Genomic DNA, 14396 nt, shown 5'->3' on the forward strand with positions numbered 1-14396 from the left:
GAGCTGGGCTTGGAGAAGACAGTCACCACTGTTGCCACCAGGTGTGTAGAACAGTACAGTGTGCACCAGGCAACACCACTGCCCCTGGTGGTTGTTGGTAGAACTGCTGCATCTGGAAGGAATTGTTGCTACCACCCACCAGAATCTCTGTTCACTGTTTTTTAAGCACTAGCTTCCAAATCAAATTCTTGAGTGGGAACATCTGATTAGTGGAACTCTGGCCAGGTGCCAGGACCTCATGGAAGATGGCAGGGAAAGCAAGTGTCTGTGATTTTCAGCTTTTATAGTAGAAGGTGGGTTTTGCCCTATTTGGGAGGAGAATTCCTCAAACATAGGAAGGGGTTTCAAGTACCAGGTAGCCCAAAAGGGCAGATATACACTACCTATAATGTTTATGCCTGATTGTAAGGCAACACCATTTTCCCATGAAAAGATTAAACAAAAAATTTTTGGATAGCTTGAACTTACACACTTTTAGGTATGCATTTATGTGTCTGCTAGATAATCAGATGTGTATTTTCATTATTTAGTTGATTAAATGTGTGTCTGTATTTAAAAATTAAATTATCAATGTATACTTTAGGAATATTTTCCCCATTTATTTCATGAAAAAGTTATTCCAACTCTTGACGACTTTGACATCATATCACGGACACATTCGGAATTTTTCAGCACAGCTTTCCTCATGGCCACATCCGTCTGAGTTATTTGAGATACAGCCCCTTTTAAAATATCTTTCTGATGCTTTCATTGGAAATTTTATCTCAAGTCACAGGTACCCCCTTAGTGCACATTTGGACAGTCTCACTTAAAAAAAATTATCCCTGAGATGTATTTTTATGACTTTCTTTTTTAAAAAATTTACTTTGTTGAAGTCCAGTTGATTTACAACGTTGTATTAATTTCTGCTGTACAGCAACGTGATTCAGTTTTACATATATGTACATTCATGACTTTCTTAATGCAACTACTTAGCTTGTTTTTTTAGAGCGGTTTTTATATTACTGACCACTTAAAAGTGGTCAGTAATATTACTGACTTATTTGAGGTCATCTCCTGAACGATAAATAAATCTCTTAAATTTCTTAGCTTCCCCTTGCGTTTGTAACCCAGACCTGTTTGTGAGCTCTAAGCAGCTGAAACTAGATGTGATTGGGGCCGTTTTAGGCTAAGATTCCTCAAACAATTCTTTGTTCATCAAAATGATGGGGAGTGCACTCCTTCAGGAGAGTATAAGAATTCTTATATAGGGCTAAGTTCCTTTTTTCCTAAGGGACAAGTTCGGGAAAAATATTCCTTATGTTCAGATATGTATGAGGGTTCCTTGACATCCTTTCTCAAGGTTCTGTTTCAAGGAAAAATAAGAAACATGTCTTTGCTGAACGGTTTCTTTGCTGCTGTTCTTGACATTGGAATTGGAAAGTCGCGTTTTCGCTTCAGTCTAATGAAATGGGAAGTCTCTGGACGGTCATGGGAGAAAATTGTGGAAATTCTCCTTTGCTCTCAGATTATGCATTCCTTTGGGGTCAAGAACACATGGAATCCAGGCTTAAAATAACGAGGTCCGTGGGGGAATGGACATAATTCCTTCTGTTTCATTAGACTCAGTCTGTCCTCGTTAGTGCTGAGTGATTAGGAAGGCAGGATGTCGTGCTTCTGCTGGTTTATTCATTGTTTGACCTGGACTGAGACTTGAAAAAAATTACTAAAGCTATCCTAGGATGCAGTTCTGCCTTTGTTGCTTTTTACTGAATATGGGTTTCTGGTCCTAAGCTCCATTAGCATTAGAATGTATCAATACATCAGAACTTAGCCTTTGATCTCAAACGTGAGGGAAATTTAAAGTACCGGCAGTGGTTTCTCCCCCCACCCCCGGTAGAGTCTGATTCTCTTCCGGTCAGCTAGTATTGTCAAGAGATTCTCAGCTTTGGCTTAAACTGTAGGGGTAGGTAAAGATATTACCCTATCTTTTCTTTCCTTTTTTAGACATTTAAGCTCTCATATCCAAATGTCTTACAAAAAGGGGTTTCAGACTCTACAGTGGGAAAAAATGTAATCCTTCAGACTGTTATATAATAAGCTTGTTCTTTTACTTTGGATTGTGAAGTTTGGATGGATTCTGTGGTTTGCCATCATAAGGCAACATGGAAATGTAGTTTGCGTTTCTGCCTCTCCCAACTCATGTGGAATCCCTGAATCACAGAGATGGGTGGGACCTCAGGGGTTTCCTCGGCCAACTTCCTCTCAGTGCAGGAATCTGTGACTCTGTCTCTGGACACCTGTCACTTGCTTCTACTTGTTGATACGGAAGGAGCGGTGGGTGGGGAGGTGTCACATTACCTTGCTGGGTCCATTGTAATTTGTACTGAATTCCTCTTGATGGCGAACCCAAACCTGCTCTGTAGCTTCTCCTCGTTAGACCTGGTTTTGTCCTCTTCAAGCAAATCAAAATGATTTTTCCTTCTCTCATGTGATACCCTTTTAAATATTTGAAGACAGCTTTCATCATTTTCCCTCTCAATGTTCTCTTCCTCCCAAGTCTCATTAAACACCTCTGATTTTTTTTTTTTAAACCTGTTCCTTCTACACGTTTTTAGCCTTCTCTTCTCACATTCCTGCTTTGCCTCAGTTAGAGAAGGTCTCTCTTAAAATATGGTGACCATACTGTCGAGATAGGTTCTGATTTTACAGGACACAGTTGTATGATTACCTTGTTTGGATTTGAACAATATATGTAACCTATATATGTGTTCATCATCTTCTAGGACAATTTAACTGCTTTAGTTCATGCTGAACTTTCAGTTAACTCAAATTTTTAGGGGCTGCGGCCCCCGTTAAAGTCCACTGTTAAATTCACATGAGCTGTTGTTAAGATACCTTTTACACTTGAGCATTTGCCTTTCAAGACTGAAACCTGGCTGATTGCTTATCTCAGGCAAATTCTGTGGTGCCACTTTTGCATCCTTTTTAGGTCGAGAGCTACTCGAGCTGTGATTCTGTCATGCAGCGTTCAACCTTCCCTCCCAACTGTTGGTGCCTTGCAAACGTACATTTAAAAAATATACAAACATATAGGAAGTAAGAAGAACATCTTATGCTGTGATTCTCAAGAGAATTCTCTCAGGCAGGGTTGAGTCAACCATGGCCCATGGGCCAAACCCACCTCACCTATTTTATAAATGAAATTTTGATGGACCACAGCTATACTCATTGATACACTATGTATGACTGCTTTTGTGCTGAAATCGCAGAGTTGAGTAGTTGGAAACCGAGGCTGTATGACTCAAAGCCTACATTATTTACTACCTGGCCTTCTGTAGAAAAAGTTGGCTGACCCCTGTTCTAAGGTGAGACCAACTGATTCATTAGCATGTTTTATGTTGATGTAGATACAAGACTATCCAAATCTCTTTCCAAGGCGCATTAGCAAGGCTTCTTATGACATTTTTTTTGGTGGCTGGTTCAAGTATTTTATGGGAAAAAATATAGTTATATAGTCTTATATGTGTGCTTATAAAAAGTCACATTCTAAATTTGCTTTCTCTCTAAATTATTTGATTGATTTTTAATGTGTTAGTATTTGAAAGCGCTTCTCCATACTATTACCGCGGCTGTCTCTTTCAAATTTGGAAACTTTCCCCACCAGAAATTGTCTTCGAGTTTTAGGTGCCGTCCCTAAAGTTGGTATGCATGTACCTCTGGGAAAGAAGAGTCATGTTTTGGCATTAGAAAACGTCCACACACTTATTACTAGCTTCCATACACTTATTACTAGCACTTCTAGTAATATTATATAGCACTTCTGTGAACTTATAAAAGGAACTGAGAGATTTCATGGAATCTCTATTTTGAGAAAAAGAAGAAAGCCATCTTTGTTGTTCAGTCTACATTGCCTTACTCTGAAGCATTTACCAGCTACTTCATGATTTTGTCCTTGAACAGAATGCCTAGGGTTCAATTCAGAAATGACATAATCAGACTTTCTTAAGGAAGGAAAATGATAATTTTAAATAAAAAATTAAAAAAAAATTAAAACTTTTTTTTATTAAAGAATTGCATTAGAGTGGTGCCTGTCACAACTACTGTTTTCTTTGATTTGGAAACAGGCTTATTGACCTGCCAATGGTAAGGTGGAAACTCCTTATATATTTTGTCTATGCTAGTGCTAGCCCTTGAAGGTCAGACAAATATTGCATCAAATTCTCCAAGTGAAGGACAAATATAAAATTGCTCATGTGGAATCTTTGTGTCCTGGTCCTTTTGTGAACGACAGTGTTTACTCCAGGGTATGGAGTTTCAGGGTTTGAATTTTAAAAGGTCTTCGTGTACCCATGTTGTTGATGCACACATCTAGCCCCGACTGAGCATCTCCGGGTCCTGTTCTGACGGCCACTGGAGCCCATCGGATCTCGTCCACCTCCTCCGCTGCTTCCTGACTTCTTCAGGGGCTTTAGTGATGCTGAATTGCTGGTACTTCCGTGCACTGGAAATGCTGTTTTCCCCTCTCTCATGGAGGGCCTTTGTTTTACTCTTATCCTTGACCTGGAGAGCTCCTGTACTCTGTTTCAGGCTCAGGTCTGCATTATCCCCTCAGGAAGTCTTCCCTCACCCAGGCAGCTTCCTGTTCTCACCCACACTGTGCACACCACATCATGTTACGCTGATGGGCTTACATCTCTCGGGCGTACTCTTAGCGCAGGTGAATCGAACTGCTCACCTTCTCCCTGCCTTGCTAGTCTCACAAAGCCCGATGGATGTCCTCCGAAACTCCTGTTCACCTCTCTCAAAGGGCCTTCAGCCCAGGAAGTGCTCTCCTCCCTGTTTGTAATGATTCCTTCTTTCATGCCCCGCTTTATTCAGACTTCTCACCACGCCTCATATCTTGAGAACTGACCTTGCCTTGTACTTCTCGGAAAAAATAACTATCTGGTAGCAACTTCTTCAGCTTCTGTTCATGAAACCTACAAACCCATTGGGCCGTTGCTTTCTCCTTGCTTCCTATTACAAGGGCAGGCGGGATCTCTACTCCTGTGACGGGTCAGCATTCCGTTTCCTCCCACGTTAGAGACTTTGAACCATCTTTTCTGGAGTCTTCGCATGGGCATGGAGATGTGCTGTCATCTTTTTTTTTTTTTTTAACATCTTTATTGGAGTATAATTGCTTTACAGTGTAGTAATGTTGTGTGGGTTTAAGTACTGATCTTCTTAAAAAACAATCTGCCTTCACTTTACCTCGTGTTCTGTTTCAACCATTGTCTTCTTTTGATTCTGTCCTTCGTGGCCGTCCTTTTGAAGAAGGGTCGTTCCCACAAATGTCCTCACCCTTTATTTATAAACCAACTCTAGTCTGGCCCTTTCTCCCTCCTTTCCGTGGATATTGCTGAGATCTCATTCATTCTTTAATTTCTCTGCAGCTCACACAGTTAAACCCCTGTCTTGCTTCATCCAGCCTCCACGGACGATCAAATGTGGGTTTATTCAGGACCACTAGTAGGCTAGGTCCAGATGTGGATGCCTAGGAGATGATACTGGTGCTAAGGGAAGTGAGCTTTAAATTATTTTGAGATGTTGTGTGTCAGTTGGATCACCTTGAAAATGTATGGCAGAGCCTCTCATCTGCTTTCCCAGGTGGACCTTGGGGCATTCCATATTGTTTCGAGTCGTCAGGATTCCTGGCATGTGCTGCCGTGTCCCTGCTCTGCTCTTTGGTTTGCCCTTGTTGCAGGTCACGTGGCCTACAATATGAAGAGGATAAAATGATCGTATTTTGAAGATGATCCCTTTCCATTGACTAGTGATTGCTCTTAACTCTGTCTGTTGCCTCAACTCTTTGATACCTAAGTAACAAATTGTCAGGGCTGGAGTGAGTGAAGTCCAGTGGCCGGCCTGGGGAAGAGAGTTTAAGCAAGCTCTGGGCATCTCGAGTGTGGACAGGATCATTTTTTTCTGAGGATTCTGCATGTCACTGGATGAATGGTCTCTTTGGGAGAAACCCGTCCATAATGAAACACTGCAAAGGAGCCTAGGGTTAAATGAAGAATCCTTTCCTGTTGTGAGTCACTTATTTTTTTCTGTAATTTTAAGCTTGGATTTTTGGGGGGCTTTTTTTGTAACAAGAGGGATGGCACATTGTTGTCAAGTGTTTTGAGGGTTGCTTTTCTATTCTGAATCCTTCTGGAGGTGGTGAGAACGCTACTACTCACTAGCACATTGTGGTTAAATGCATTCTCCTTCGGTAAATATTCCCTTCTATGTGCATTTTCAGCATTGTTTGTTGTAGATTCTTATTTTATTTTATTTTTATTAAAAAATTTTAAATCGAAGTATAGTTGATGTACAGTATTATGTAAGTTACAGGTGTGCAGTATAGTGATTCACAATTTTTTTAACATCTTTATTGGAGTATAATTGCTTTACCAATGGTGTGTTAGATTCCGTTTATAACAAAGTGCAGCAGCTATACATAAGCATATATCCCCATATCTCCTCCCTCTTGTGTCTCCCTCTCACCCTCCCTCTCCCACTCCTCTAGGTGGTCACAAAGCACCGAGCTGATCTCCCTGTGCTATATAGCTGCTTCCCACTAGCTATCTATTTTATATTTGGTAGCGTATATACGTCCATGCCTCACTCTCACTACGTCCCAGCTTATGCTTCCCCCTGCCCGTGTCCTCAACTCCATTCTCTATGTCTGTGTCTCTATTCCTGTCCTGCCCCTAGGTTCTTCAGAGCCTTTTTTTTTTTAAATTCCATATATGTGTGTTAGCATACAGTATTTGTTTTTCTCTTTCTGACTTACTTCACTCTGTATGACAGACTCTAGGTCCATCCACCTCACTACAAATAACTCAATTTCGTTTCTTTTGATGGCTGAGTAATATTCCATTGTGTATATATACCACATCTTCTTTATCTGTTCATCTGTTGATGGACACTTAGGTTGCTTCCACGTCCTGGCTATTGTAAATAGAGCTGCAATGAACATTGTGGTACATGACTCTTTTCGAATTATGGTTTTCTCAGGGTATATGCCCAGTAGTGGGATTGCTGGGTCATATGGTAGTTCTATTTTTAGTTTTTTAAGGAACGTCTGTACTGTTCTCCATAGTGGCTGTATCAATTCACATTCCCACCAACTGTGCAAGAGTGTTCCGTTTTCTCCACACCCTCTCCGGCATTTATTATTTATAGATTTTTTGATGATGGCCATTCTGATTGGTATGAGTAGATACCTCATTGTGGTTTTGATTTGCATTTCTCTAATGATTAGTGATGTTGAGCATCCTTTCATGTGTTTGTTGGCAATCTGTATATCTTCTTCGGAGAAATATGTATTTAGGTCTTCTGCCCATTTTTGGATTGTGTTGTTTGTTTTTTTAATATTGAGCTGCATGAGCTGCTTGTAAATTTTGGAGATTAATCCTTTGTCAGTTGCTTCATTTGAAAATATGTTCTCCCATTCTGAGGGTTGTCTCTTCGTCTTTTTATGGTTTCCTTTGCTGTGCAAAAGCTTTTAAATTTCATTAGGTCCCATTTGTTTATTTTTGTTTTTATTTCCATTTCTCTAAGAGGTGGGTCAAAAAGGATCTTGCTGTGATTTATGTCATAGAGTGTTGTGCCTATATTTTCCTCTAAGAGTTTTATAGTGTCTGGCCTTACATTTAGGTCTTTAATCCATTTTGAGTTTACTTATTTATTTATTTATTATTATTTATTTTTTTTGCAGTACACGGGCCTCTCACTGTTGTGGCCTCTCCCGTTGTGGAGCACAGGCTCTGGACGCTCAGGCTTAGCGGCCATGGCTCACAGGCCCAGCCGCTCCGCGGCACGCGGGATCCTCCCGGACCGGGGCATGAACCTGTGTCCCCCGCATTGGCAGGTGGACTCCCAACCACTGTGCCACCATGGAAGCCCCATTTTGAGTTTATTTTTGTGTATGGTATTAGGGAGTGTTCTAATTTCATTCTTTTACCTGTCCAATTTTCCCAGCACCACTTATTGAAGAGGCTGTCTTTTCTCCGTTGTATATTCTTGCCTCCTTTATCAAAAATAAGGTGACCATATGTGTGTGGGTTTATCTCTGGCTTTCTCTCCTGTTCCATTGATCTATATTTCTGTTTTTCTGCCAGCACCGTACTGCCTTGGTTACTGTAGCTTTGTAATATTGTCTGAAGTCTCAGAGCCTGATTCCTCCAGCTCCGTTTTTCTTTCTCAAGATTGCTTTGGCTATTCGGGGTCTTTTGTGTTCCATACAACTTGTGAACATTTTTATTCTAGTTCTGTGAAAAATGCCATTGGTTGTTTGAGAGGGATTGCACTGAATCTGTAGATTGCTTTGGGTAGTAGAGTCATTTTCACAATGTTGATTCTTCCAATCCAAGAACATAGTGTATCTCTTCAACTGTTTGTATCATCTTTATTTTCTTTCATCAGTGTCTTATAGTTTTCTGCATACAGGTCTTTTTTCTCCGTAGGTACGTTCATTCCTAGGTATTTTATTCTTTTTGTTGCAATGGTAAATGGGAGTGTTTCCTTAATTTCTATTTCAGATGTTTCATCATTACTGTATAGGAATGCAAGAGATTTCTGTGCATTAATTTTGTATCCTGCTACCCTACCAAATTCATTGATTAGCTCTAGTAGTTTTCTGGTAGCATCTTTAGGATTCTCTGTGTATAGCATCATGTCATCTGCAAACAGTGACAGCTTTACTTCTTCTTTTCCAATTTGGATTCCTTTTATTACTTTTTCTTCTCTGATTGCTGTGGCTAAAACTTCCAAAATTATGTTGAATACTAAGTGGCGAGAATGGGCAACCTTGTCTTGTTCCTGATCTTAGAGGAAATGATTTCAGTTTTTCACCACTGAGGACGATGTTGGCTGTGGGTTTGTCATATATGGCCTTTATTATGTTGAGGTAAGTTCCCTCTATGCCCACTTTCCAGAGAGTTTTTATCATAAATGCGTGTTGAATTTTGTCGAAAGCTTTTTCTTCATCTATTGAGATGATCATATGGTTTTTATCCTTCAGTTTTTAATATGGTGTATCACATTGATTGATTTGGGTATATTGAAAAATCCTTGCATTCCTGGGATAAACCCCACTTGATCATGGTGTATGATCCTTTTAATGTGCTGCTGTATTCTGTTTGCTAGTATTTTGTTGAGGATTTTTGCATCTATGTTTATCAGTGATATTGGCCTATAGTGTTCTTTCTTTGTGACATCTTTGTTTGGATTTGGTATCAGCGTGATGGTCGCCTTGTAGAATGAGTTTGGGAGTGTTCCTCCCCCTGCTATATTTTGGAAGAGTTTGAGAAGCATAGGTGGTAGCTCTTCTCTAAATGTTTGAAAGAATTCGCCTGTGAAGCCATCTGGTTCTGGGCTTTTGTTTTTTGGAAGATTTGTATTCACAGCCTCATTTTCAGTGCTTGTGATTGGTCTGTTTATATTTTCTATTTCTTCCTGGTTCAGTGTCGGAAGGTTGTGCTTTTTAAGAATTTGTCCATTTCTTCCAGATTGTCCATTTTATTGGTAGATAGCTGCTTGTAGTAATCTCTCATGATCCTTTGTATTTCTGAAGTGTCAGTTGTTATTTCTCCTTTTTCATTTCTAATTCTATTGATTTAAGTCTTCTCCCTTTTTTTCATGATGAGTCTGGCTAATGGATTATCAGTTTTGTTTATCTTCTCAGCTTTTAGTTTTATTGATCTTTGCTATTGTCTCCTTCATTTGTTTTTCATTTATTTCTGATCTGATCTTTATGATTTCTTTCGTTCTGCTACCTTTGGTGTTTTTTTTTTTTGTTCTTCTTTCTCTAATTGCTTTAGGTATAAAGTTAGCTTGTTTATTTGAGATTTTCTCGTTTCTTGAGGTAGGATTGTATTGCTATAAACTTCCCTCTTAGAACTGCTTTTGCTACATCCCATAAGTTTTGGGTTGTCATGTTTTCATTGTCATTTGTTTCTAGGTATTTTTTGATTTCCTCTTTGATTTCTTTAGTAATCTCTTGGTTATTTAGTAGTGTGTTGTTTAGCCTCCATGTGTTTGTAGTTTTTGCAGATTTTTTTTCCTGTAATTGATATCTAGTCTCATAGTGTTGTGGTCAGAAAAGATACTTGATACGATTTCAATTTTCTTAAATTTACCAAGGCTTGATTTGTGACCCAAGATATGGTCTATCCTGGAGAATGTCCCATGAGCACTTGAGAAGAAAGTGTATTCTGTTGTTTTTGGATGGAATGTCCTATAAATATCAATTAAGTCCATCTTGTTTAATGTGTCATTTCAAGCTTGTGTTTCCTTATTTATTTTCATTTTGGATGATCTGTCCATTGGTGAAAGTGGGGTGTTAAAGTCCCCTACTCTGATTGTGTTCCTGTTGATTTTCTGTTTTATGGCTGTTAGCGTTTGCCCTATGCGTTGAGGTGCTCCTATGTTGGGTGCATAAATATTTACAGTTGTTATATCTTCTTCTTGGATTGATCCCTTCATCATTATGTAATGTCCTTCTTTGTCTCTTGTAATTGATTCACAACTTTTAAAGGTTATACTCCATTTATAGTTATTAAAAATATTGGCTGTATTCCTCATATTGTACTTTATTTCCTTATACCTTATTTTATTTTTTAATATTTATTTATTTAGTTATTCATTTTGGCTGATCTGGGTCTTAGTTGTGGCATGTGGACTCTAGTTTCCCAGCCAAGGATTGAACTCAGGTCCCCCTTATTTGGGAGCGTGGAGTCTTAGCCACTGGACCACCAGGGAAGTCCCTGTTGTCTTTTTTTACATTCCACATATAAGTGATATGTAGATTCTGTCTTAAAATGAGAAGCCCCAAACGAGCCAATATAAAAATGAGTGAGGTTGTGGGTGGAGTCTGTGTGTGGTTCCTGTCCTGGTGACCTTGCCAGCTCTCTGAATATTTGGGTGACTGACTGTCCTGAGCTCCAGTGACTCTGCTTTGCTAGCATAGCCTAAATCCTCATGAGGAATTTTCAGTGATGAAGGGCTGTCCTGCTACATTTAAACTTGTAGCCACAAACCTAGCCCTCTACATTATGTAGTCTGATCACTAATAATGGAATGTCATCGACTTTTAAATTTCTGAGCAGTGGGAGAAAAAAAAAAAAACCTTCCAACAGAAGTGTTCTGTTAATGAATGTGATAGACCCCTTTGTTGTTTGAAGCCAACCCTCTTGCTGTTTCCCTGAAGAAAAGGGCTGTATTGGGGCTAGGTTGCACATTTCCCTGGCACTTTGCCACACCTCCTCTTCCCCGAAAATATTTATGGATATTTGGTGTGTTAATAAGTTTAGAAGTGATTTAATGGTCACATTGGCAGGGTGAGATAAAGCAGTTCAGTGTGTTGTTCATTTTGTTTCTGGGTGGGGTGGAAGAGGGAAATGAAAGACTAACTTTTTCCTCTTTGGAAAGCTAATACTCTGCTCTTCTGTTATCACTCTTGTTCTCTAGGCATTAAGTGTCACCGAAACCCTGATTAAACCCTTGGAAAAATTCAGAAAAGAGCAACTTGGAGCCGTCAAGGTTTGTGTCTAATTTGAGCACACTTGTAAACAGCAACTGTAGACACCTCTGCTGCTTGAGCGTACGCTCGGTTCACAGTTAGCAGCGTTGAAGGAGATGTTGGAGTCCACCGTCTGTTGTTTTATGTTTCAAACGTGCTTTGTCCCTTCTGGGGGAATATGAAATTGAAAACAAAACAGAAACGCCTGGACTGGATGGTAAAACCTCTCGTAATCATCTTTGGCTGCACCTTTCCATGTAGAGTTTTAAAAATATCTTTAAGCAGACAACACGTTTACTCTGTATAGAAACATCTTATCTCTGTAGGAAGGGCAGTGATTTCCATGCCCGCCTCAGCTTGATGGCAGACTGTAGCATCATACTAGGGTTTAAGATTAGAAATGCTGCTACACCAGCATGCCACTGAAACTAGAAAGAGAATATTCGGTTACAGTAAGTCCTCTACATACGAACCTTCAAGTTGCAAACTTTCAAAGATGTGAACGTGTGTTCGTATGTCCAGTCATGTTGTTAGTTGATGTGTCTGTAAGATTACTGTACTGTAAGGTTAAAAATGTTTTCTTTATTTTTTGTGTTTGTTTTTTGTGTATTATTTGTGTGAAAAGTGTTACAAACCTATTACAGTACAGTATTATATAGCCAATTGTGTTAGTTGGGTACCTAGGCTAACTTTGTTGGACGTACGAACAAATTGGACTTACGAATGCACTCTTGGAATGCAGCTCATTCGTATGTAGGGGGCTTACTGTATTGGGATGTATTTCCTTCAATTTAACACAAATTTATTGAGCGTCTGTTATGTGCCAGCATTGTTATGGGTGCTGGGGATTCAGAGGTGAGTGAACCACAGACTCTGTACTCAGAGCTCTGGGATGTAGCCAGGATTTCTGGGAATAGTGCAGGGACTTTGCCACTGGGAGCCTAGGATGTATTTAGCAACTTCTAACATCTGCTAACTAAGAAGCTTTGAAATTAACTCAGAGAAGTAATTTCCACCAGCCTCTCTTGAATGTTGTGCACGTACTTGAGGGAGAAAAAATAGCGTTTCCGTGTTGTTGACCATTTTTGGCTTGGCCTAAGGAGACGGGAATAACTTCAGTTTTAGGTAGGGAAGAGAGGTTTTATATTTGTCTTTTTTTCCCCCATGCATTGGTGATGTGAGGTTTTTTTTTTCCTTTATCTTTGTAAATAAACTATTAAAATCCCTTTCTACGAATAAACATTGTGGTCTCCATGGCGATAGCTATACAAATGGATCCAGAGAGGGCCAGCTTTTTAGCTGCTGTTTATAGACTCAGTTCTCCTTTAAGTGACCTGTTAACATATTAGACACTTCTTTTTGGCATGATATTTTACAGTTTTTAACGAAGGGCTGTATTTTGAGGGGAGGTCAGTGGGGGTACCCCCCCAAGTCCTCTTCCTGGAATCGTTTGCTGAGCTGCATGAAGCTGGTTTGTGTCTGCTGGCTTTGTAGCAGGACATTGGGGGGTCTGGCTTCACATCTGTGACCTTGGGCAAGTAATTGGCTTTAGTTTCTTACCTGTAAGATGACAGACTGGGGATCTGACTGCTCTAGTTTGCAGTTTCATGATTCTGTTTTCTCTGATCTTCATAGGCTGTCTTAAAGCTTGAATAATCTTGGTTCTTTCTCTTTGAACATTTCATGGCAGGTACTGAATGTAAACATTTCTTCTTTTTCTTACTTTACTTGGATGATGGTCGGGAAGGATAAGGGTTAGATTATGTACATGAAAAATGAATGTGACTTAATTGATAGATGTATTTCCTTTTTATTTACCTACTGGGTTTTTAGAAATGTCTGGCCTTGAGTCTTCTACTGACTCCTTCTCCTCCCAAGATTTGCCCAGCTTCTCATGTTGTGCCCGTTCTAAGTGTGGTTGACCCTTGAACAACTCAGGTCTGAACTGTGTGGGTCCACTTCTATGTGGGTGTTTTTCATTAGTAAATACTACAGTACTACAGGATCCACGGTTGGCTGAATCCACGGATGTGGAACCGCCTATGTTGAGGACCGACTCTAAGCTCTACTCGGATTTTCAACTGCTCCTAGGTTGGCGTCCCTAACCTCTGCATTGTTCAAGGCTTAACTCACTGTATAGCCTAACCTGCAGAGCAGCTTGCAAAATAAATTGCCATATTACAAGGTTAAATTATTTTAATACTTTGTCTCTTGAGCTGTGTAATGGCCAAATTCTATCCTGAAGTCCCAGTTCTTTCTTTCTTTCTTTCTTCTTCTTATTTAAAAACATTTTCTCCCCTCCCCTCCCCTCCGCCGCACTTCATGGCATGCGGGCTCTCAGTTCTCTGACCGGGATCGAACCGCACCCCCTGCAGTGGAAGCACAGAGTCTTAACCACTGGACTGCCAGGGAAGTCCCCCATTTCTTTCTTTCTTCATGTTTTTTTTTCTGGCTTCAGGTTTATGAAGGGTGTATCCTACACTCTTGTTCAGTACAGTGTGTGTGCTGCTTGTCACACCTATCGATGTTACCTGGGAGAAGCCTTTTTTTTACTGGCAGTTTTGTGTATTAAACAGTAGAGAAAGGTAGTTTTCTAGGTTATATAGTGATATATAAGCATCTGTCTTTTTCATTAGATTGTTAAATCTTTAAGAGAAAAACCTATGCTTGTTTCTTTATTTTCTACCAGCCTCCACTCTGTCTTACTATAACATATTTAATAAATAAACCAATTCTACTGTTCTTCTATTCTATTCTAGAAGAACCAGGAAAGGGCTTAGAACCTGGATATTTGATGATTTTCTCCATTTGTGCTTTCTAAACACCAGTCCTATTTTGAAAAGCACACGCTCTTGTTCCAGTGGTT

At 39.8% G+C, this 14396-nt stretch overlaps 1 protein-coding gene across 2 annotated transcripts in view; it reads left to right on the forward strand.

Moving 5' to 3' along the window:
* Positions 1–14396, forward strand: part of ARHGAP10 (Rho GTPase activating protein 10) — a 326233-nt gene that overhangs the window by 96120 nt on the left and 215717 nt on the right. The window contains exon 4 of one of the 2 annotated variants that reach the window (XM_082652719.1): positions 11479–11550. The exons of the other annotated variant lie outside the window; for it this stretch is intronic. Within the exon in view, the coding sequence (XP_082508845.1) occupies positions 11479–11550 (72 nt within the window). The remainder of the gene's footprint in view (positions 1–11478; positions 11551–14396) is intronic. 2 annotated transcript variants of the gene reach the window in all.

Source organism: Grampus griseus, assembly GCF_964374135.1.
Source record: "Grampus griseus genome assembly, chromosome: 4".
NCBI classification, from domain to species: domain Eukaryota; kingdom Metazoa; phylum Chordata; class Mammalia; order Artiodactyla; family Delphinidae; genus Grampus; species Grampus griseus.